Here is a 25,426-nt window from a genome sequence, read left to right on the forward strand (position 1 = left end):
AATGAGAGCAGAAATGCATCAGGATAGACTGAACAACATCCTCTCAGTCTCATTTCAGAAATCTAATGATTTGCCAACAAGAAAACTTGTAAATTTATACATGTTCAATTTATTTTGTTAGCAGGCAGTGTTTTTTATTAATTTATTACTTGATTGAAAGTAGATTTGTGTTTGAAAATAAAAAAGTTGTGAATTACTATAGCACTGTTATATTTTAACCTAAAAAAAAAAACATTTAGTAGCCCAGCACACTAAAGGGGGCCCTAAAATTGTTCTGTGTCCAGGTCCCAACATTTGTATGCTGGTTTGGTGCTGGTATAGCTGGTGAACCAGCACTGCCATGTTGTTCACAATCAAAAATGACAAAGGGAGGCTTTTGGATTAAGCTATTAAGGAAGTCTGATAGGGACACCTGCATACCAGCATCCAAAACACAACATATGCTATAGACAACAATGCTGGTCTTTTCAACTGATATCATAGCAATGAAAATAAAAAACAGCATGACAATTAATTAATTTGTATTGTGTACGATAAAATTTTTTTAAGAATGCTCCTCTTACCCAAAACAAACAAGGTATAGATCTTGCTCTCTTGGCCAGCTGAGCTGACAGCCAGACAGGTGTATATTCCAGAGTCCTCTGGCCTTATATTTACAAGTGTTAGAGTGCTCCCATCTGGAGAGATACTGTAACACATGCACACATCCTTATATATACACACCATCAATTGGTGGAACTGTGAACTAAAAACTAGCTTTACTCTGTCAAGCAAAATATTAAGTTAATCTTTTATAATTTATATATATTATATCATTCATGTATATATTATATTTATAATTTTAGTATATTTATATTTTATTTCTAATATAAAATGTAATAATTGTGAATTAATCGGTGTAAGAGAGTCTTACTCTGTATGCTCTGTGATGCCATTCTCTAGAGTCATTTCGCTCTTTAGCCAGCTCACTTTGGGTGTGGGTGTACCCATCACCCAACATTCAAGAGTTAACTCCTCCCCTGCAGGTGAGCTGACCTCTGAAGGATGGCCAGTGTCCAAAATAGTGGGTGATACTGATGATACCAAGCACATTTAGTTATTCAGAGCTCCACAATCTAATATAAATTACAGTTACACTGTAAAAATAAAAATACAGTTACACTGTAAAAAAAATTGTCAGGATTTCACAAGGTTTAACAGAGAATTCTTACAGTAAAATACTGTTTTCAGTATTTTACTGTAAAAATCAATGCAGGCTAGGTCATTTTCTGTCATACAACAAATTACTGTGAAAAAAGAAATTAGAATAACGGACTGCATTGTGGGAAAATTGTGTTTCAAATTGTGTTCAGTGTTCCCTTTGGATGGGACCTTATCTTATTTGTTACTAATTCATTTTCTCCCAGTTGGAGCAATTGTGTTTAAGAACATGAATTGATGTACAGTGATGTACGGAGAAAATTAGTCAATTTAGTGGTTGACTTTATGTCGGACCGTGATGTGTAGGCTACACTATATGATACATTTGAAAGTAAGAAAACAGTATAATTTTAAATGAACAATGAGGGAGGGACATTTGCAATGCTATGACTGGTTTTATCTCTCATCAACTTTTAGAAAAAAATCGTCAACCAGACACAGATATCAACACTCAGCATACAAATCTCAACTATGGTGACAATTAACAAATTTTTTTTCAAAATTCAAAATGATCATTGTGATTCTACAATACAGCACTGCTACATTACAATAATTTCTTGGACCTGTTAACTGTGAAGTCACAGTGTACAGTCTATCATTTGTAATAAATTGTAGAAATACTACTGTAAAATATACTGTGAAAGTCATGCAAGTAGTAGCCAGGAATATACGGTAAACTCACACAATTGTTTTTTTTTTTTTTTTTTTACAGTGTAGTAAACTGAGATTCAGATGAGACATTCGGGTTGCGGAGAAGCGGCATCACCCGTCCACATAAAGCCCAAGGTGATGTAGCTGTCATGGTATTGTCTGTTGAATGTTTTCGATATTTCTTCTTTTGGTTCACTCTCGAGTGAAGTTGAAGAGGATGTTTCGGGGTGTGTATATATATATATATATATATATATATATATATATATATATATATATATATATATATATATATAAAAATTGTACAACACACATATCATGGAATAATTGAAAAAGGTTATTTAGTTTGTAAGGACAAATTCAACGGCACACCAACCCACCTCCCATGGTACACCAGTGTGCCGCAGCACACTGTTTGAGAACCACTGCTCTACCCTACAACTAAAAAAACAATTTGATTTTTTAAACTTCCTGAAGAAAATATGAATGTTGCTTGTATGCGCAAAACACACCACCACAATGCTAGGGTGTTGTGGATGGTTGCTGAGGTGTTCTTAGTGGTTTTTAGCTTATTGCTATGCAGTTGCTAAGGTGTTTTGCTAGGGTGTTTTGGGAGGGTGTTCTGGGTAGTTGTTAGGTGGTTACTCACTGGCTCAAGTCAAAAGAGTCCACCACCTGTAAGACATTGCTCTGGTTCCTTCTTCAATATATTTCTACAGGATTTTCCCTTTCCTTTAGAATTTTTGTCTTCATTTTATTCAGACAAGTATCATTACTGTCACCCTCCACCAGACCTGCACAACAAAATATCTATTTGCACATATTTATGGTCACATCCTATTTAAGTACCTTTCATTAAGTGAAGCACAGAGTATAGCCAGACTATCTTTCCCAGTCACCATAACAACACAATAAGAGACTCTAAAATACTGACAGAAAACTGCAATTCAGCACAAATTCTTAAGAGTATAGAAGACTTGACACTCTCCTGCCTTTCTCTTATTCAAGAAACTGATGACTACCTCTTTACGTGCAACAAAACAGACCCATAAAACACTTCCCTGTACTCTCACTCTTAGCCTCCTGCTCTCTGCCTGCAGTGGTCTGGTCTCTAATTAGGTTTCCTCTCCCAGTGGGGCCCTCTTTTTTTAGGAAAGCGTATTTGGCCCTCAAAGACACAGGAGAAGAGTAATGTTCCAGCTGCGGCATAGCAGTTTACACATATTCACACTCTTGAAACACACACACATCATGTCATATCCGCAAAACACGCAGGGTTGCTATGGCAGTTTTTCTATCAAAACAACACCTATTATCTTAAAGGAATAGTTCACCCAAAAATGAAAATTTGATGATAATTTACTCACCCTCAGTCCATCCAAGATGTATATGAGTTTCTTTCATCAAAACAGAATTTAAGATTTTTAGGATTTCATTTCAGGCCACCTCCTTTAAACAATGCAAGTGAATGTACTCCATTTTTTGACGGTCCAAAATGCATATTTAGGGTGCGTCAAAATAATCCACATGACTCCAGTCGACAAATAAAGTTCTTCTGCCCCAAACAATTGATTATTTTGAGAAACAAAACAATACTTGTATACTTTTTAACTACAAATTTTCACTTCCGTACATCCCGCTCATTAGAGGGATGATGTAAGCTCGTTGGTAAGGTCATGCGTCACGTGGAGGAGGAGGCAGAAATTGCGTCATTGTTTAAAAGAGAAGGATCACTGTACAAAAGTTTAATTGTCTTTGCTCTAGATTTGTATAAGTGTATTGCTCAAAATGGTCATTTGGTGTGTGTATCCTGGATGTTTCAGCCTGGGAAAAATATTAACTTTTCATCGATTGTCTATACATGATCATGAGCGTTTGAAGCTCTGGCTTATCGCGCTGAACCTGGATATCAGTACATCCCTACATTCTCTCAAATATTGGGGGGTGTGCAGTGAATATTTTACCCCTGAGGATTTCAGACCATTGAAAGAAACAAAGGGTCGATTTCTGAATTCATCGGCTGTGCCCGTGCTGTTTTTCCAGCAAACTCAGGTATGTGTGAAAACTTTGTCATTGTCACACCTCCCTCGGGCTCTGCACCTTCCTCTGCTCTCTGCTCCTCATCACCTGATTTCTGATTCACCGTACCTGCACTCAATTCACTCACTCATCACTGCCTGCATAAATAACTCACCTTCACGCCACTTCACTGTCAAGTCTCACACAAAGGACTCTAGTTTGACCGCGCTGTTCTCATGCACTGTTTATTTACCTGTCTGTATTTGCTCTTGATCTTCGTAGATATCTGTTTAGTGCTTACTCTGCTGTTTTGCCTGTTACCTCTTCTTCAGTTTGTGAAGCTTCTCTTCTGTGTGATATCACCTATACCATTGATCTCACTATGTAAACCCTGTGAATCTCAGTAAATGCTCTCGCACTTGGTTTCACTAACTACAACTTGTGTGGCTTGAATTCCTGACAGTCATATAGCCTATATATTTCTGCTAAAGAAAAAGCACAAGTAGATAACGCAATGGCATTGCTCTGAAAAAAAGGATGGTTATTTACTGCAGTAATGTTTTTTTTTTTTATTATTATTTGGAAATTATTTTTTATTTTATATTGTTTTGAAATTGTTTTGGACTGTTTTGGTTTGTGAATGGCGCTTGGTCTGTGCAAGTTTCTCTAGTAAACAATGGTGCGCTTCCTGCCTCCTCCTCCACATGACGCGGGAGCTTACCAACGAGCTTACGTCATCCGTCTCAGGAGCGCGCGTCACAGAAATGTATAAGTATTGTTTTGTTTCTAAAAAATAATTAATTGCTTGGGTTCAGAAGAACTTTATTTGTCGACTGGAATCGTGTGTATTATTTTGATGCACCCTAAATATGCATTTTGGTCAAAAAATAGAGTACATTCACTTGCATTGTTTAAAGGAGGAGGCCTGAAATGAAATCCTAAAAATCTTAAATTCTGTTTTGATGAAGAAAGAAATAAATATATATATACACACTGTATCTACTGCTTCCCTCTGACTAATACCATCAATGCTCCAGAATCTAATAAATCCCAGCATGCTTGTTTTGAATCTCCACTCCCGCCCTTCACTGCCATCATCGGTTTACCAGTTTCCAGTGATTAAACCCTGACCAGGACATGTCTGCAAGTGAGAGTGAAAGTATCTAGGGCCAACCATGCTTAGCAAATGTGACAACCTCAACATAATTATCTCAACTTCTGTTTTCCAGTCCACCACATGTGATTCTACACCTTGCACATCTAGTGATTGGTAGGTATGACTCAAAAAGATTTCAGGCTGTACCTCAACATGTGCATTCACAAGTTCCTAGTCTCATTCTGATATAACAAAAGCCAAGACTGTTAAAGAGATAGTTCACCCAAAGATGAAAATTCTGCCATAATTTAGTCACCCTCTTGTTGTTGCAAACCCATATGACTTTCCTTCTTCTGTGAAAATGAGTAGTTGTTTATAGCAGAATACTGAAACTTTCAAAGACTTTCCAGGCAAGATTTTCAGCGAATAAAGATTAAAGCTATGATATGGCTTCAAAAGACTCTCAAGAGTCACATGTACTACTGTTCTGATGCTTTTATGGCATTTTTGTAATTTATTTGAGCTTGACAGCCCCTGGTCGGATTTGCTCTCTTCCATTCCTAAATGGAAGAGAGCAGATCGGACATTCTGCTATAAAAAACTCCTTTTGTGCTCCACAGCACATGTCATATGGGTTTGAAACAATATGAGAGTGAGTAAATGATGAAAAATGGGTGAACTATTCCTGTAATGGGTTAAAGGAATAATTAAATCTCATTTGGTGTTCTACGTAATAACTAAGGGGTTTGGAACGATATGTGGGTGGTAAATGATGACAGAATTTTAGCATGAGAAAGTCTCAGCCCCAAACACAATCCCACGTAACATGATTGGACTTCTGAATGAGCTATGGCCTCTGAAGAGATTGTTATGGATGTTGTACAACTTTTATCCACTCTCAAAACTCTCAATGAGATTAATGCTGAGACAAGATGCCTGCATCACTGCAAATTAAATGTATTTCCAGTTAAGCCATATAAATGTAAAGCATTAAGATTTAATGTGAATCCTTTACAACAGAGAACCAATGGCTTTGTTGTGGAGGGAGTCAGAGTTAGAATGAGGCAAGATAAGTCAACTGGGGTGAATTTTGACACAGCTGAAGCCTTTTATAAATGGCTACATCACATCATAAGGGCCCATTCCTTCTCAGCAAGAAAACATAATCGCTCATCAAGAACATATTTTTGGCATTTGTTATGCACTATAATAACACTGTTCTACAAACCAGGGCTGTGCAAACTATTTTTTATATTTAGCTGAGAAGATAAACCCTGTCAAGGCCACTAGCATCATTCTCTATCATGTTTCAACAATTATGGTGATAAAAGTTTGGACATGTTTTAAAAAAAGTGGTAACCTGCAATTTTTATTTTAAGGATCAAAAATGAAAATTACTTTTCAAATTCCAGATTAAACAACGTTTTTGAATTGAATAAAACAAGTTAAATATTGATCAGTTTCTCACACACACTTATATGGCTTCTGAAGACATAGACAGTGGTTAACTGGAGTCTTTTGGATTACTTTTACTCTGCCTTTAAGTGCGTTTTTGCAGCTTATAATTTTAGTACCCATTCACTTGCATTGAATGGACCTACAGAGTTTAAATATTCTTCTAAAAACCTTAGTTTGTGTTCAGTAGAAGAAAGTAATTCACAGATCTGGGATGGTATAAGGATAAGAAAATGAGAGAATATTCATTTTTCTTTTTGAACTATTCCTTTAATTTAGATGATACCATATGAAGCACCTTTTTTAGGTTACCTTATAAAATCTATTTAAAGTGCACTTGTCTGAATGTATTTTTCTCATAATCTTGGAAATCATTTGATATGGCTTGGTAGAGAAATATAAAGTCTGCCCCCAAATGCATTTCTCTAGCTCACTTATTAACTAGTTAGCAAGTAGCTAGCTCACTCACTTATTTTATTGCCAACTAGCTAGATTGAGTTCTAAATAACTAGCTTACTGAATGGATGGGCGAGTTAAACCAGATGATGAAAGAAAAAACAGCCTACATGTTCCAATCATGCTTGGCACTCCTTTAATGCAGTTTAAAAAGCATCCCTGGTGGCACCTCATGAAGTTGGTTGAGAGAATGCTCAAAGTGTGCACAGCTGTTATCTTGGCAAAGGAAGGCTACTGTATAATAGCTAAAAAAAAAAAAAAAAAAAAATTTGATTTGTTCAACACTTTGTCACTACATTTGAATTACATACGGTTCCTATACTTCCACTGGTGCGAAGTCATAGTTTTGATAACTGAAAATCATGGAAACACCTAAAGTTCTGACAAACTTGCCACAACTCATTTTCACATGTAAATGAGCTTGTAACTCACCACAAATGTTTGACAAGTTTGTAGTTCTTCACTGGTAGTGGTGAAACTGCAGCAAACCTTTGACGACAACGAAGAGTTTGTCACAAAGCTCAGTCGCATGTGAAAATGAGTGGAAATTTGCAGCAAGTTCGCCAGAAGTCTGCTTTTCTAAGGGAAGTTCAGGGTTGTCTTAGTGAATTTAATGTGGTGTCTGACAGAATTTATTATAGTATTCTTACCAGGCTGTGACAGGAGGGATGGGCTGCGCATTTCTGTTCCAAGTCACCAGCGGTGAAGGACTTCCATGAACGTCACATGGAAGGATGACATCAGATCCAACCACAGCTGCTATTTTAACCATTGTTTGTGTCCCATCAACACCAACAATTCTTGGTTTGGCTATTGAAATGAGTATTTAAGGTTTGAAAGCACCATGTCCATATACAGTTTGAGAAATATGGGTAGAAAATACTTCCATACTGTTTTAAATGCATGTTTGGAGTATGTATATATTCAATCATCAAATTCTCTATTCACATAATGTAACACAGCAGGCAAGGATGGAGGATCTAAGTGCAGCTTTTAATGGAAACAAAAGATGAACAAAAGGAACTCAGAATAAAAATGAAAACACCACAGGGAACCCGGTACAGAACATGACAATACATGTGAAGACTGACAAAGGAAACAGGGAAAACAAGGGCTTAAATACACAGTGGCAAACAATGGAAGAGGAACACCTGTAGAAACAATCAGGGGAAAACCAAATCATAAAAATGAAACTACAAACAAGAACATCTGAACCAAGCAAGAACTTCAAGTCAATGGAAAAAAAAAAAAAAAAAAAACCCACACCATACACCACAAAAAACAAATGCGTGACAGAGCCCCCCTATTAAGGAGCGGATTCCAGATGCTCAAAACAAATCATCCATGGGGTGTGGGGGAAAACAGGTAGTTCAGGGGGGCACAAGGGGAGCAGAGGAACAAGGCAAAGTTAGGGAGGCTTGAGACCAAAGCAGAGCTGGAGGGATGGAGTCAGGGCGACGCTGCAGGCTCGGAGGACCAAGCTGGAACCAGAGATTCAGAGGGCTGAGGTGGAGCTCGGAAGACCGAGGTAGAGCTGGTGGGAGTAAGGACCAAGGAGACCAGAGCAGATCAGGCAGACGGCCAGGAGACGATCAAGGTGTGGATAGGATCAGGAGGCCTGGGAGGTGGCCGCAGGGCCGAGACAGGGTCAGGCAGTGGAGCCGCTGTAGGAGGAGTCTCTGGGGGAGCAGGTGGAGCCGCCGGAGGAATAGTCTCTGGGGGAGCGGGCGGAGTCGTGGCAGGCTCGAGGGGCAAAGCCATGGAAGGCAGAGCCGTGGGAGACTCGAGACAAAGAGTCCAGGATGAATGGGAAACGACTTCCGTGGTCGTGGGCATGAGAGGAGACTTGGAAACAACCTCCGTGGTCGTGTGCATGGGAAGGGACTTGGGAACAGAAACTCTTTTCCTCCTCCTCCGGATGGCCAAAGTTGGCAACACTGGCTCTGGGACGGGCAAGGCTGGCAACTCGTTGGCCGTGGACAATGAGGTATGGTCTTCATGAACCTACGCACTGACGTCAGTGGCAGATCATACAACTTCTAGATAGGGGCCGTGGAAGGCTTAGAGACAGGGGCCAAAGACGCAGGTTTTGGCCCGGGGTTCCCGCCATAATCCACTGTATAAAGGGAACCACAAAGTTCCAGAGCCTTCACATATTCGTTGAGCGTCCAGTGAGGATCAGCCAGAGGTATCAGTTTCTAGTGCACTATTCAGACCGGCCCAGAAGAAAACCACCAGAGAGCGGTCTGGATAGTGCACTACATTTGCCAGCTTTAAAAACTCACGGACGTGATCCTCAACTGGATGTTCCCCTTGTTGAAGGAGCAGAATTCTGACAGCCGCTAGATCAATTTTTTGGGTCAGTCTTTCTGTAACACGGCAGGCGAGGATGGAGGATCTAAGTGCAGCTTTTAATGGAAACAAAAGATGAACAAAGGAACTCAGAATAAAAATGAAAACACCACAGGGAACCCTGTACAAAACATGACAATACATGTGAAGACTGACAAAGGAAACAGGGAAAACAAGGGCTTAAATACACAGTGGCAAACAAGGGAACGATCAGGGGAAAACCAATCATAAAATGAAACTACAAAGGACTACAAACTAACAGGAAACAGGAATGTGGGAAATAAACAAGAATTTCAACATAAAAGTCAATGCAAAAAACAGGGAATATGTTACACATAATCTTGCATTTAATCAGTGAACTACAAATGTGGACCAGCACAAGCAATTTATCATACAAGAGCCAACAAAATTAGCAGGACTGCAACCTGAATTTCAAGAGTAAATGAGAGTAATTTCAAAGAGAGAAATAGAAAAAAGATTATATTTTTGGTTAATATGAAGTGATCTTATTTCTGGTAGTGAAAATAGTGATCTTATTTTCATTTTTGGGTGAATATCCCTTTTATTAATCCACAGATTAATAAAAGGGATAGTTCACACCAAAAACAAAAATGTCATAATTTACTCACCCTCAAGTTAGTCAAAACCCGTAAGATTTTCTTTCTTCCGTGGAACACAAAACGAGATCTTAGGCAGAACTGACATCCTCAGTTACCATTCACTTTAATTGCAAATTTTGTTCATACAATGAAAGTGAATGGTGACTGAGGCTCCAAGGTCTCCTTAACACTTTATTTTGTATTCTTCTAAAGAAAGAAAATCTTCCGGGTTTGAATAGGCATGACAACAGAATTAACATTTTTAGGTGAAACATTCCCTTTAAGTGCTCGTGGAAAACATATGTCTTCAGACGATTTCTTGACGGTTGTAATGGTCTCAGCAGATCTAGTGATGGTTGGAAGCTTATTCCACCTATATTTTTCCAAAGCTGATATATATGGATTGCTTTTGTAGATGTGAATCGAGTAGGAAGTTTAAATTAATTTATGACATTCCATACTGTTAACACTGAGATGCATCTCTCTACTATTGTAGCCCACTGCGGTGGTGGCGGTACAGACATAGACCTCCGCATCCTCCAGCGTGGGACTGGGGATGTGTAGACTTCTGTCAGCTTGTCAGCACCTCTTGCAGACTGTCCTGGTTGAGGGATCTCGACCCTGGGGAGAAAAGGAGATGGCAGACAACCTAAAAGCCCTGAAATAAGCATGTTGATTGAAGGGAGAGATTGGAAAGCATATCCACTCAACAGAGCAGCAAAATCTCTGAAGATGCTTCTCGAGTTACCAGGAATCAGGCATTCCCCATGCGTATCACCCACCCCATTTTGCTGATAACAATATGTATGTAGCAGACCTTGTTTCATGTGACCAGAATAGCAATTTACATGCCTTATGTGGATACTGTAGACAATGCACCACCAATCTCTCATTTTCTGAAACAAGGTGGTGGAAAAATTAACTCACTGTGATTGGGGCAGGTGGATGTGAGCCCCCATTTGTTTTAAAGGCAACTGAGAAAGTGATGCATCATAATATGAATGTGCTGCTTCAGCACTTCTCTTAAACTCCATTATCCTAAATTATTCCAGCTCACTATTTAACACAGTGCTACTGCCATCTGTCACAACCGGTATGGTGACAGTTAAAAGCACTGTTAGGTAAAAAGAGGGAGCAAAGTAAGGAGATCAGGGTGATGTACCTTGGACCAGATGATTGTGGGTGTGGGCACCCCATTTACTTCACAGGACATGGAGATGGGTGTGCCCTCGTTGGCTATGTAGTGCAGCAGACCAGCCTTGATATTAGGAGGGACTGCAAAAGTAGGTCAAAATAACAGCTGCTCACTGGGCCTTTACAACCTGCAGTTCACAATTAGAAGTCTGCCAAAGATATTTCATAAGAAATCCAGAGACTTACCACTCAATATGAAACTCTAATATTAGCTGCATAATGGTCTAGATGAGTTGACTGTATTTTGAGCTAAATGAGTAGCTAAACATTGAGTAACTTTAGATACAAATCTCTGGAGATTGTTTAAAACTTATGCATTGTTTGTTTATTTTGATCAGGGCTATAGGATAAATAATGGTGTATGCATACAGCTGTCCATTATTCTTCCTCCATTGTCTCATTTTGTCTTGTTCTCACAATCAAAGCATGACAAATATGATAATCAGTTATTCTAAATCATAATTAGGTCCTGTCCACTAACCATGAATTTCCACTTGGACTGTAATATTGGCAGATCCTGCTACATTCATTGTGGTGCAAACATATATCCCAGCATCTTCTGGTACAGCTCTATCCACATGTAGACTGCCGTCACTCCTTAGAAAGACTCTCCCACCCATACGCACCTAAAGACAGGATCATAAAGAAATAACAATAAAAACAACGGACCACAACACATGCATTTTCCTAGAAGTTCGCAGTTACCTTCACTTGGTTTTACTTCACTGATATTTAAAATTTGCTACCTCAAAATTTGCATCAACATCAGAATAAGAAAGAACAAGGAGAATAAAAATTCAGGCAGTCTTGTGACTAGTTTAAGAATACACACAAGCAATAGGCTACTATCAAGATTTTAAAGTAATTTGTTCAGTGAGCAAAATGTCACATAACAGGGGTACTGAGATAAAGCGAGTAGTATTCGGCGGGTCAGGTGATCACAACATGAAAGCCCCCATGAGGTGATCTTTTTTGAACCTTAAAGAAATGAACAGACCTCCTTTTGAAAATATGTTTATTAAAATTACACACCTCTCTCTTTTCACTCACTTGTTTTCCATTGTGCATCCAGACTCTCTCAGGGAGTGGAATTCCAACTAGTAACATCCAGGGAATGTTCAAAGGTTGACCAACTGTGGTTGTGACAGCTGGTGCACCTTTAGCTAAAAAATGGTGGTTCTGTTGAAAGGAAAAAATATAACTGTGAAATCACACAGAAGGCCATATTTCTGGAGTTTATGGTGGCGATATTTGTGATATTGGTGAGGAGCACGATACATACAGTATATGTACCTAAGACAGTAACAGTGACTCTGGCGAGTGCCTTATTGGATCCAAACTGGTTTTTGGCCTCACATACATACACACCCTCATCATTGACCCAAACACCTGGAGTGAGTGAACGGAGCCATACTGTTTATAATGTATAGGACTCTTGTGTAATGACACTCATAAACATGTAAGAGCATTTCATACAAAAGTCTTTAACATAGTATTAAGCTATAATAGTTTGATAGTTTGCTGTTACAGTTATTAATGTCAATGGGATAAGTAATATGTTGGCTTAATAAAGGATGAAAACAACAGCTGGAACAAATATTCAGTCAGCAATATCTTGTTTAACAATGCACAGAAATAATAGGCTACTATTAAAATTGTACTTGCTCTTCTCAACACAATTATATGTCATACAGTAACAAAGATAAAGTTGTTCATTTCATCTCTAATTTCTCTTAAGTTCTCGGATAAAAAAAAAATGCTACATATCTAATAAATATCTAAATCTAGGATATCTAAGAGTGATACCTAAAATCATAATTTATCATTATAATATATAATTTTTAATGCTTTATAATGATGTAAATCTGCATGTTTGTTACAGAAATAAATAATCAAAAGTTAAAGACCAACAAGTTTTTAGATTTGCGTAAAGCCCAATCATTCCTTGGCGCCTTTGGACTAGAGATTGTGAAAATTTATGGGAATGCTGATTTGCTTGTATTTACAACAAAGTAGTTAATTCCATTGTGATGATAGTTCTGACATCATTTGTGGCAATTCATTTTTGCTTGAGAGCATTTCGCATTCAACTTTTCATCTGATAAAACAATGAAGCTATTGTAATGAGTTTATTGCTAAGATCTTAGCAACACTTTGGATGGATGGAATTTGAATAGCAGTCATTTCAGCCTTTGCACACACATTGGCAGCTGTTGAAATGATACATTACAATACATTAAAGTGATCCATTGAGAGACAATGGATACATGACAACAGTGTAAATTATTATGTTTCAATATACTGTAAATCAAGCAATGTTTGAATGTGGATGTGGATATAATAAGGTGTAATCTAAAGAAAAATCGATCAGAGGTTGCTCTTTTGTAGCTCAAAAGACTTAATGCAGCTCTCAGTTATGTTTTATATAAGTATTACTGTAACTTTGCCTTAGATGTTTCTACTACAATCCTTTAGGAAAAATAAAAATAGACACAAATGAGCCAATTGTTAATATACATTAACACTGTGTCCAAAGCAGACATAAGGCGATAAAGCAACAAAAGATAAAAGTATCTCTTCTATGTAAATCTGAGTTTTTGTCCTAATCAGCAACCACGTCAAGTGACAGGACATTGTGTCAATCGCCTGGCTTCAGCGAAAACTATGATATTCAAATGATCTGATTTATGATTTCTCTTTCCTATGGCTATATGAGCATGAATAATCGTTTAAATTAAATTTATGAATCCATTTCAAATGTCTATGAAACTTTAAAACAGCCATCTCCATCTCAAAACATTTTCACACATTCAGGCTAGATATACAGTCTAAATACACACACACAGTGGCAGGTAGTAAAAGAGCCATATACTCCTAATGTTTTTAGTACCAAGTCAGCCAACAGCAGATCACCGCTAAATTGTAATGGCTGTTCAATAAAAACACTGTAGCCTATAAACATTTAGAACTCTACTTTGTCCATATGTAGTTCCTTGTTCTGCCAGAAGCTCCGATGCAGGCCTGAGAGGCTTGCGGTTTGACTTCTTACTCCACCCAACCCCTGAGTTTGCCTAGGGTAAAGAGATCTCCCTCAGGGTCTCTCATTCCACTCTTTGAGAGAGGAAACTATCAATTGTAACTGTTTCTATATCCTGTATCGCAGCAGTTGGTTACAGAACCACCTCCCCAGCATGTCAACACCTAAAATAACATCTTCACAATTCTCATGTGGGTGGAACAGGGCCTGCATGGTGGTCTGTCTTAGCCCATCTAACAGGAAACATTCAACTTTGGCTAAAGTTATGTCACATCACCATGAGGACCTACTAAGTAGTAGAAATTGGGCATTCCAAATTGGGAGAAAAGGGGATTAAAAAAAAAAAAGCAACCTACTCGTGTTAAGATAATTGGAAGTTTTGACATTCCCACAACGACAATGTGACATTTTAGAAACATTTTGAGAACAGAAATTTGTTAGCTAGGAGTTAGATCCCTGGGAGGGATTATACTTAATCTCTCTGAACATCTTTTGAAAGACAGATATGGTGACTCACTCTGGATCTGTAGGGCACCAGAGGGCAGTTGTAAAGTGCCTACGTGGCCAGACGACTTGCCAAAAATGGGACGTCCTGTCATGTATTCCCTGTTTTTGTCTAGACTTTTATGTTGTAATTCTTTTTTAATTCCCCGTACCTGTTTCCTGTGTTAGTTTTGTAGTCCTTTGTAGTTTTATTTCATGATTGCTTCTCCCTGATTGTTTCTCCAGGTGTTCCTCGTTCCCTGATTGTTTCCCCAGGTGTTCCTTGTTTTCCCTTGTGTATTTAAGCCCTTGTTTCCCCTGGTTAGTTTGTCAGTCTTCACATGTGTTTGTTATGCTCTGTACTTGGTTCCCTGTGTTTTGTTTTCATTTTATTCTGTGTTATCTTGTTCATCTTTTGTTTACATTAAAAGCTGCATTTAGATCCTCCATCCTCACCTGCCTCGTTACAGAAAGACTGACCAAAAATGGATCTAGCGGCTGTCAGAATTCTGCTCCTTAAGCAAGGGGACCGTCCAGTTGAGGATCACGTCCGTGAGTTTTTAGAGCTAGCGAATTTAGTGCACTATCCAGACCGCTCTCTGGTTGTTTTCTTCCGGGCCGGTCTGAATAGTGCACTGAAGGAACTATTGCCTCCGGCTGATACTCACTGCACACTCTACGAATATGTGGAGAAGGCTCTGGAATTTTGTGGTTCCCTTTACACAGTGGATTATGGTGGGAACCCCGGGCCAAAACCTGCATCTTCAGCTCTCTTGCTCCAAGCCTTCCACGGCTCCTTGCTCCAAGCCAGCGCCCATGCCTGCCATGGCCAACGAGCCAGCGCCCACGCCTGAGTCTGCTCCACGGCATGTCACACCCAAGTCTGAATCTGCTCCACGCCATGTCACAGCCACGCCGGAGTCTGCTCCACACCATGTCACAGCCACGCTGGAGTCTGCTCCACGCCATGTCACAGCCACGCCGGAGTCTGCTCCACGCCATGTCACAGCCACGCCGGAGTCTGCTCCACGCCATGTCACAGCCACGCCTGAGTCTGCTCCAAGCCATGTCACAGCCACGCCTGAGTCTGCTCCATGCCATGTCACAGCCACGCCTGAGTCTGCTCCACGCCATGTCACAGCCACACCCGAGTCTGCTCCACGCCATGTCACAGCCACGCCTGAGTCTGCTCCACGCCATGTCACAGCCACGCCTGAGTCTGCCCCATGCCATGTCACAGCCAAGCCTTCCGCGACTCCTCGCTCCAAGCCGCCTGTTGAATGATCTGCCACTGATGTTGGTACGTAGGGCCATGAAGACCTTACATCACAAATTGTCAGTGCCCACGCCTGCCACGGCCAACGAGCCAGTGCCCACACCTGCCACGGCCCACGAGCCAGCGCCCACGCCTGCCACGGCCCACGAGCCAGCGCCCACGCCTGCCACGGCCCACGAGCCAGCGCCCACGCCTGCCACGGCCCACGAGCCAGTGCCCACGCCTGCCACGGCCAATGAGCTGGAAGCCCCATCCATCCCAGAGCCTGCGTTGCCAGCCTCATCCATCCCAGAGCCTGTGTTGCCAGCCTTGTCCATCCCAGAGCCAGCTTTGCCAGCCTCATCCGTCCCAGAGCCAGCATTGCCAGCCTCGTCCGTCCCAGAGCCAGCATTGACAACTTCGGCCATCCGGAGGAGGAGGAGGAGAAGAAAGGCTTCTGTTCCCAAGTCTCAGCCCATGTTCACGACCACGGAGGTCGTTCCTGAGTCTCTGCCAATGTTTACGACCACAGAGGTCGTCTCTGAGTCTCAGCCAGCGTTTACGACCACAGAGGTCATTCCCAAGTCTCTGCCAGTGTTCATGACCACAGAGGTCATTCCCGAGTCTCTGCCCATGCCCATGACCACAGAGGTCGTTCCCGAGTCTCTGCCAGTGTTCACAACCACAGAGGTTGTTCCAGAGTCTCTGCCAGTGTTCACAACCACAGAGGTCATTCCCAAGTCCCTGCCAATATTCACGACCACAGAGGTCGTTCCCGAGTCTCTGCCCGTGCCCACAACCACAGAGGTCGTTCCCGAGACTCTTCCCATGTTCGCGACCATGGAGGTCATTTCCCAGTCATCCAGGACTCTTTGTCTTGAGCCTCCCACGGCTCCACCTTCCATGGCTTCACCCCTCGAGCCTCCCACGGCTCCGCCTTCCATGGCTTCGCCCCTCAAGCCTCTCCTGGCTCCGCCCACAGAGTCTCCACGGCTCTGCCCACATAGTCTTCCACGGCTCTGCCCGCTCCCCCAGAGACTATTCCTCCAGCGGCTCCGACCGCTCCCCCAGAGACTCCTCCTCCAGCAGTTCCATCCGCCTTAACAGTGACTCCTCTTACAGCGGTTCCACCGCCTGACCCAGTCCTTGTCCTGTGGCCACCTCCCAGGCCTCCTGACCCAGTCTCGGCCCTGCAGCCACCTCCCAGGACCTCCTGACCCTGTCTTGGCCCTGCGGCTGCCTACCAGGACTCCTGATCCAGTCCCCACCTTGAGGTCATCTCCTTGGCCTCCTGGCCATCCACCTGATCTGCTCTGGTCTCCTTGGTCTCCTGGCCATCCGCCTGATCTGCTCTGGTCTCCTTGGTCTCCTGGCCGTCCGCCTGATCTGCTCTGGTCCCCTTGGTCTCCTGGCCATCCGCCTGATCTGCTCTGGTCTCTTTGGTCTCCTGGCTGTCCGCCTAATCTGCTCTGGTCTCCTTGGTCCTCACTCCCACCAGCTCTGCCTCATTACACGTCCGTCCTGGCATCTCCATGTCAGAGATGCTGTGGGGAAACCATGGGCGATGCACGGCAGAGTAATGTTATCATCCATGCTGGCCAATATGTCTTCTGGGGACTCTGAGAATGCTGGAGCAGCTGCAAAAATTGGAGAGGGTCATCAAATGTTTTTCAAAGATAATTAGCTTTTTCATGTACCCTTTGGAGGAGCAAGACACTTTTATAACATGAGCAAGAGTGCTGCTGTTCTGAATATCACATGCTGATATTTAGAACAGCACAATTGCGGTGTGATATTGCTTTTTAAACAACAGTCCAACAAAAAAGTAAATCATATTGAATAACTTACAGTACATTTCAGACAAACAATGGCCAGTTAGCTTGCTCATTTTTCAATTCCAGCAAAAAAAGTTCCAAAAGAAGCCAAAGTATCAAGCTCAGCTTTACTCTGCTTTCAAACTAGTGGTGTTCCGTTCGTAAACGAATCAGTGATTTTGAAACAATCTTTTAAAGGAACAAATCGCTCTTGTTTACTTCCATTGTTTCAGTCATGAACTGTGTTTTTAAATGAATCAGTTGAGTCAATGATTCAACGACTCACTCATAACATAAAATACATTCATTTGTCATCACCTCCCGGTGTAACTATGTAATCTGCAGAAATGGTCAGAAATGGTATTTGAAAATCAGACAAAAAGGCAAGGTACCAGACTGTGTACATAATGAGTGAATAAACTACAATCCTATAAAGCCTTGTGAAACTGTGAAAAAAATATAAAACTATTGATTTAAAGTTGTTAATTATAAGTATATAAACAATATATTATAAGTTGTTTTGCAAAATATTAGGATTTATATAAAAGTATAAGTAGTTTGTGATTGAAGGGAAACTACATAACTGTGTCATTCACAACACTTCATGGAAGTGGGTGGTCACCGAACAGTAGGTTTGTTGGCCACGATTCTTTGTTTGATGGATCTTTCTCTTCGGAATCATGGGTAGTGTAGTTCTTCACCAGAAATTTCGCTATTAAACAAGACTTTTTTTAAATAAAGTTGAAATAATGCAGACTGATGGCTTCAACAGTAGCATATACCATCGATTTACAACCTCTGAGCTCAAGGTAAGTCTGTCTGTGATGCTGAGTTGCCTAATCAGTGGAAAAGAGATAAGAGAAGAGCCGAGGATGCCAGAGAGAGAGAGAGAGAGAGAGAGAGAGAGAGAGAGAGAGAGAGATAGAGAGAGAGAGAGAGAGAGAGAGAGAGAGAGAGACGTGTTTGTTATAATTAAAGTCTTGTTGAATGTGGATCTGGCTCCCTCTTCCTCCTTTCCCAGATGAACAGAAATCTTTTACACTGTCTTTAAAAGGTTTATAAGTTATCATTAACAATCAGTTCCCCTATGGAAAAATGTTTACTTGCAGAACCTCATTGCACTCTGTTTCAGCATATATATTCCATCTGTGTCTTTTATGGACATGTGTTGACATGTTGTTTTCTACTACATGCTTTTGTTGACATGAAATTTAAAGCAGTTTGCTATATAACACTATATAATTAAAATAATTTTCGCAAATGTTTTTATTCTTCTATTATTAGGCTATTACTAGGCTACATACAGTTTTTATGAATACATATTAATTGAGAGAATACATGGGAAAAAAAATCATTTTTCACACCGCGGCACAATTTAAATAAACCAGCGTGAGTAAAAAAGGTGATTAAAATAATAATGAATAATAAAGTAATAAAGTAATAAATAATAAAAAATAAAAACACTTAAAAGAAATGGTAACCAGTTATTGGAAGTGTATGATATATAGGCTACACTTTCCTGTAAACACAATGTATATATCAATTTTAACCAAAAATGTTGAAAAAAAAATAAAATAAAAAGGTTCATGGACATATTATATGTCAACTATTCATATACATCAGAGAACAAAGTAGAAAATCTGCACGTGAAAAAGAAATAAGCTACACATTCAGTATTGCATGGCACATTATGTAGGGTGGACTTTATGAGGCAAGTTCTTTATAAATATTATGATCTGGCTCTGGGTCTTTCAAGCCATCTCGTACACTGGCCATGAGCTTCTGGGGGTCTAAGAATGCTGTCTGGGGAATTGTTAAAGAAACCTGTTCAAATATCAAACATTCCAAATTGCACACACTGCAACAATACTGGGGAACATTGGGTGCGGGAATCACTTGTGGTTTGGAAGCTCATGGAATTATGGGTGTGTTCTACTTATAAATCAAACATTTTTGTCCAAGGCTTTTTATTTATGCTATGAAATATATGTGGTTCAAAGTTATGGAAAAGCAATAGAAATAAATAAAACCCCATATAAAATGAAACAGGTCTATTTAAAACATACAGTGTTGAAACATATAAAGCAGTTGAGGTCTTATGTTCTCACCTCCCACCTGTAGCATGACCACAGCAGAGGCCGAGCCAGCAATATCTGTGGCCACACAGGTATAATCTTCAGCATCCAGTTCCTGAACCCCACAGATCTGCAGTGTTCCACGATGGACATCCTGCTCTAAAAATGGTGTTGTGCCCAGATCCAGATCCCCTGAAGAGGGATGGTGTAAGACTCAATGAACACATGTAATAGAGCATACATGAGAGTAGGGTTTCAGAAGTAAAAAAATCCATCCATTTTCTCCACAAAGAAATGTATTTTTAAGAATAATGTGAAAATATTTTAAGACTTACTAAGTGCTCTGTGATGATATAATAATAAGATAGAACATAATAAGTCAGTGTTATTTCAAATTCATAAAAATACAAAAATTGTGTTTAATTGCTAAATTCCTGTTGAAGAACTACACTACCTATAATCCTGAAGACAGATTAGCCATTCAGAGAAATCATTGTTACTATAGAAATTAAAATAGTGGCTCAGCAGTGACCACCCAATCTGATGAAGCCTTTTGAATTACTTAATTCAAGTGTAGAGTCAGTGTATATATACTGTATCTTAATATGTTGCAATAAAATAACATGTATTGTTTTTACATTTATTTCACAAGTTCACGGGTTCATAAAGTCTTGGAGCACATTAAAGGATTAGTTCACCCAAAATTGAAAATTCTTTCATCATTTACTCACCCTCATGCCATCCCAGATGTGTATGACTGTCTTTCTTCTTCAGAACACAAATTATTTTTGGAAGAATATTTCAGCTCTGTAGGTCCATACAATGCAAGTGAATGGGTGCCAGAATTTTGAAGTTCCAAAACATATAACCATCATAAAAGTAATCCATACAACACCAAAGATTAAATAATGTAAGAAAAGATAAAATGATGTAAGAAAAACATCAATATTTAAAACGTAACTTTTAACTATGAAATTTCATTTCCACCCAGTTGTGGTAGGCATGGTCACGAGGGTTGAATACACACTGCCTATCGTGTGACGTAAGCATGTTGAAAAGTTCACGTGAGAACTGAGAAGCTTCAAAAAGTTGGCACCCATTCACTTGCATTTTATGGACCTACAGATTTGAAATATTCTACTAAAAACCTTATTTTGTGTTCAGAAAAAGAAAGAAAGTCATACACATCTGGGATGTCATGAGGTAGTAAATGATTTTTGGGTGAACTATCCCTTTAAGGTAAACGTATATGGCGTGCTGTCCAGCACAGGACTGGGCTTTAGTTCTGAGATTTCCCCTGGACTATCTGACTAAAGAAAGAAATAGAAGGACAATTTTGATATAATAATTGGTATAGGTGTTATGAAAAATAAAGGTGGAGATGGGAAGGTGGAGGGATACCAGAAGAATCGTCACCATTGCGAGGGAAGCAGCTGCTTATATATCCTTTTATGTGATTGGCAGACCAAAGCTCCTCCCAAACTTACATTTGGAACTTCATAATAATTTCAAATGATTTATGGGATAAGTAGTTAATTCCCTCCTAAAATAGTCTAAGTACACAGTCTTCCACCTTTGTCCTCTTTTTCCCTTATTTTCATGTAATTTCTTGCTTCAAATCAAAGTTTGTAATAGAACATAACAGTGCCCCGCCCACTTATTCAGCGTCTGTGTTCCAAAAGTATTTTCCCATTAATTTTTTGCATAGGCTTTCATAAAATCCTCCATAAGAGTTATAAGCCATGAATCAAACCAGCCAGCTCCAAGGTGAATCACAACATCACAAACTTTGTTCTGAGGCGAAAAACGATTTGAAAATCGGACAAAAAGACAAAGGTACAAGAATGTGTACCTACCGTATTTCACAAGGGTACAAACTACAATCCCATAAAGCATTGTGCGTGATGTAATTGAATAAAAAATGATGGGAATATATTAAATATTGATTTAAGGTTGTTGATTATAAGTATAGAAACAATATAGTTTCTGTTTATTGGAACCATTATGATAAACACAAATATATACGTTTTTTGAGAGTGCAGGGAGATCGACTCGCTTGGGTCATTCACAGTGTTCATTCACAGGAGTGTGCGGTCGCTTCCGGTCTTATTTTGCGTGCTCCGATGGCCACGGTTCTCTGAATGGTGAAGTTTTCTCTGCTGGACCATGAGTAATGTAGTTGTTCAACAGGAATTCCGCTATTATAGACGTTGTAATATTGTTTATATTTTTAAACAATTCAGTTGAAATAACGCATACGGATGGCTTCAATGGAAGCATATACCATCGATAAACAACCTCGAAGCTCAAGGTAGGTCTGTCTTTAAAGGTTTATAAGTTAACATTGAAAATCAATTCATCTATGGAAGAAATGAATGGGACATTTACTTCCGGAACCAGACTGTTGTGCTCTATTCTTTGAAGCTGAGATTCATCTCAAAGCTACTTCTTGTAGTATTTTTTATTTTTTTTCATATACTCATTTCATTAGTTACATTCTGTAAAGGGGAGGGGTGATCTTACATCTGCATTCTTATCGTAATCTAATACAGTTGGGCTGCATAAGATATTCAAATCAAGTAAATAAAGAATCAAAGTAACATGTCTTAAAGGCCCCTAGTATTATCCCTTGAGACAGTATTTACCTTTATGCCCTGTTACTAAAGGTTTTTTCCAGAAGAATTTTTAATTATTATTTGAAACAACATCCTTGATTTTACTTGAGAATGTCTCTTGCCACATTAGCAAATAGTTTTTCCTTGTTTAATGCGTAAACCACAAAAAATTTGACTTGATTTATGCTAAAAGCAAGACAAAATTAGAGGGGGATATATTCTCTGAAAATAAATCTTATTAGCCTATCTTGTGCAATTTTGCTTCTCTTTTGCACTTCTGTCAGTTGTACTATGCATGACATTCAGAGAAAATTCCACTGAAAGATGCCAGCTACAAATGGATTAGTGGCAGAAGCTTCCATACTCTGGTATATTGAAGCTCTGGCATATTGCAGTTGACAAGTCAGCCAACACCTAAGGGCCAAGACTTAAAGCACCTAAATCACAATTCTTTACAATGCATGCTGTCAAGTCATTCTCAGAGTTATTTTCAGTTTTATAATCAAAGCTATAACTCAAAATTACAACATTACAGAAGCCTGGTTTACAATGTACAAGCATTTCCATCAGCGGAACCACTGACTCCAACACCCACCAACATAACTGATGGTAACAGACTGGGAGGTGGTGCCAGCCTTATTGGTGGCCAGGCACGTATAGTTTCCAGTGATCCTCAGGGACAGCTCCTCTGACTGTGAGAGTGCCTGACTCAGATATACTCATTCTGAAACCACACAAAAGTTTCAAATAAGCCACAAGACTTTGAGTGTTGATATAATGATTACATTACAGTGAGAGTTGTGTGGAATGATTTCCAAACTGGACAGTATTAACAAAGTATTTTCTTTACATCAAACTGACTTCTGACTGAATAAAATACAGCATTAAATGCAGATTTATTTTAATGTGCTGACCACATCTCAAACTGTTAATGGTTTGTGGACAGTTTTCTGAATGACATGAATAAATAATTATATTTCAGGAATGTAGATACAAATAGGCATCTTAAATTGTGTGTGGATGTTGAAGAGACAGATGTATAGTGGGAGAAGCGAGGGGGAGCTGGTCACCTACCAGTGGTGGTTGGAGAGAAAGATGTTGCCATGGCTCCAGAAAACCTTAGGAGGATGGGATCCAGATGCGGAACAGGAGATGCGGACCTCTGCACCCAGAGAGAAAAAAAAAAAACTTAATTTTGATTGGATGAGCCATGTTCAAAGCTATTGTAAAATAACTAAACACACACATGTGACTGCACATTCTATATAACTGTAAAGCGGATTTGGGTAATGAGTCTGGTGCAACTTCACCAACAAACAAGGTGCATGGATAGAACAAATGAAGAGGATAAATCCAGCAACTCTTGAAGGGAAGAGTTGCTGGGTTTATCCTCTTCACATTACTGTAATGCACCAAGCTGCTACATTGCCTGGCAACCATTAACAGTCTACAGTTAGGACAATGAACTATATTACTTAGTGGAAGAATTAGTTTATTTTAATAATCATTAACAATACATTTATCTGTTTAATACTGGAGTCTTTTCTCATACTGCCCTGCAAAGGGAAAATTCAGTAACTATGCTTAATATCCAAATTGGGTTCAAAACATCCTGTGAAAGATGTGTTTGGCTCAACAAAGCAATTCAGCAAAAAAGGAATTAAACTATAATCTACATTGGCTAGACAATCAAACAACTCTGTTGCCATTTTTCTCAGTTTCACATTTGGCATAGTGACTGAATTTGGCCCTTTTTGCAAATTTAGCTGTTTCCACCATTTTATATAAGCAATAAGCCACTCAAGTGTGTGCGTTACAGTGAGCCAGTTTACATGCACAGAAATACGCTGAATAGTCCCAAAAAACAGCTTATTTAAAAAATCTTATAAAGCAAGAAATGTGTTTTCCAATTTTTTTTATTTTTATTTTTATGTACATTTCAAGTTTCAATTGCGCACATTGAATAAGCCAGTAAGAATGCCGATTAAGGAGTTTAGATGCAGCATGAAATCGGCGTAATGGGCAGAAATCTACCCACATCGATCTGTTTATTCTTACGCCGTTTATGACCATATACCGATAAAGGAATGCTGTTTAATGCATTTACATGAACACACACATTGTTGCATGTAAACATGCTCAGTAATTTTACTGCAGGTAAGGGACTATATGGTTTTAAGGGGATTTCTAAGTGCATCCCTTTTTGTCTTAAAATCAATGTAATGCATGGCCTTTCCTGGCTTATTGCTTCAGTAAAGGATGGTATAATAATTGTGGTAGCCTGCATGCACACTGCTCACATTGATATGATACACATCTCCGATTTGTTCCGCTATTTGTACGGCATGATGAAATTGTGTCTCTAAAAGGAACTGCCAATCTAAGCTCTCATTAATCTTGCTTATTTGAAACATGCTGGCCTCAAACTTGCTGGATGCGTAGAATGTGTGCTGTGGCTTCTGGCGGCTTGTAATGGAACACACATGACTGCAGGACTCACAAGGCCCAGGAGCTGAGTGTTTGACCAGGTGGTGTACAGTACCTAAGACCACCAGCCATATGACAGACTGACTCTCTCCATGGGCATTAGAGGCTCGGCACTGGTAGGGTCCAGCATCCTGAGTGCGAACCCAGCTGATTTCTAGAGACAAGTTGGCTAGTATTTTCACCCTCCCCGAGCAAGATGATAAAACAGAGCCCGAATGGTACCAGGTCAGATTGTGCTGCGCAGAGCCTTGAACCTGACATGACAGCACTGCCACTGTACCTGGGGATGTTGTAACATTGACAGGGGGGCGAAGAACAGGAAGGGGCTCTGTATGAAGAGAAACTGACATAAAAATGATGAAATACAATGGAGTTCAAAACTCACATTAGGTTCACATTGAAAATCTGGGATCTAATTTTAACCTGAAAATAAACAGAAGGTTTTAAATAAAGGATTAAAATGTAAAAAAAAAAAAAAAAAAAAGGCATAAAGTGAATATGAAATATTTAAGATTCTGCAATATTTCTAGGTCAGTAATTAAATAAGCAAATGTGTGCAAATTTGCTAAGTAAAGGTCAGGTTTTCATGCTTCCATTGAAGCACACAAGATGTTCTTGGAATATTATCAAATAACGCT

General features: G+C 39.7%; 1 protein-coding gene across 1 annotated transcript in view; it reads right to left on the reverse strand.

Annotated features, from left to right (window-relative positions):
* The window catches only part of LOC127424602 (hemicentin-2-like), a 55,211-nt gene that overhangs the window by 29,419 nt on the left and 366 nt on the right, over window positions 1-25,426 (reverse strand). The window contains 14 exon segments of the mRNA XM_051669944.1: window positions 564-688; window positions 914-1,073; window positions 2,919-3,019; window positions 7,528-7,687; window positions 10,290-10,449; window positions 10,991-11,103; window positions 11,504-11,648; window positions 12,073-12,192; window positions 12,194-12,201; window positions 12,316-12,411; window positions 14,577-14,651; window positions 17,312-17,434; window positions 19,720-19,878; window positions 24,844-25,116. Coding sequence (XP_051525904.1) covers window positions 564-688; window positions 914-1,073; window positions 2,919-3,019; window positions 7,528-7,687; window positions 10,290-10,449; window positions 10,991-11,103; window positions 11,504-11,648; window positions 12,073-12,192; window positions 12,194-12,201; window positions 12,316-12,411; window positions 14,577-14,651; window positions 17,312-17,434; window positions 19,720-19,878; window positions 24,844-25,116 — 1,818 coding nt within the window.

This window comes from Myxocyprinus asiaticus, chromosome 33 (assembly GCF_019703515.2).
Source record: "Myxocyprinus asiaticus isolate MX2 ecotype Aquarium Trade chromosome 33, UBuf_Myxa_2, whole genome shotgun sequence".
NCBI classification, from domain to species: Eukaryota; Metazoa; Chordata; class Actinopteri; order Cypriniformes; family Catostomidae; genus Myxocyprinus; species Myxocyprinus asiaticus.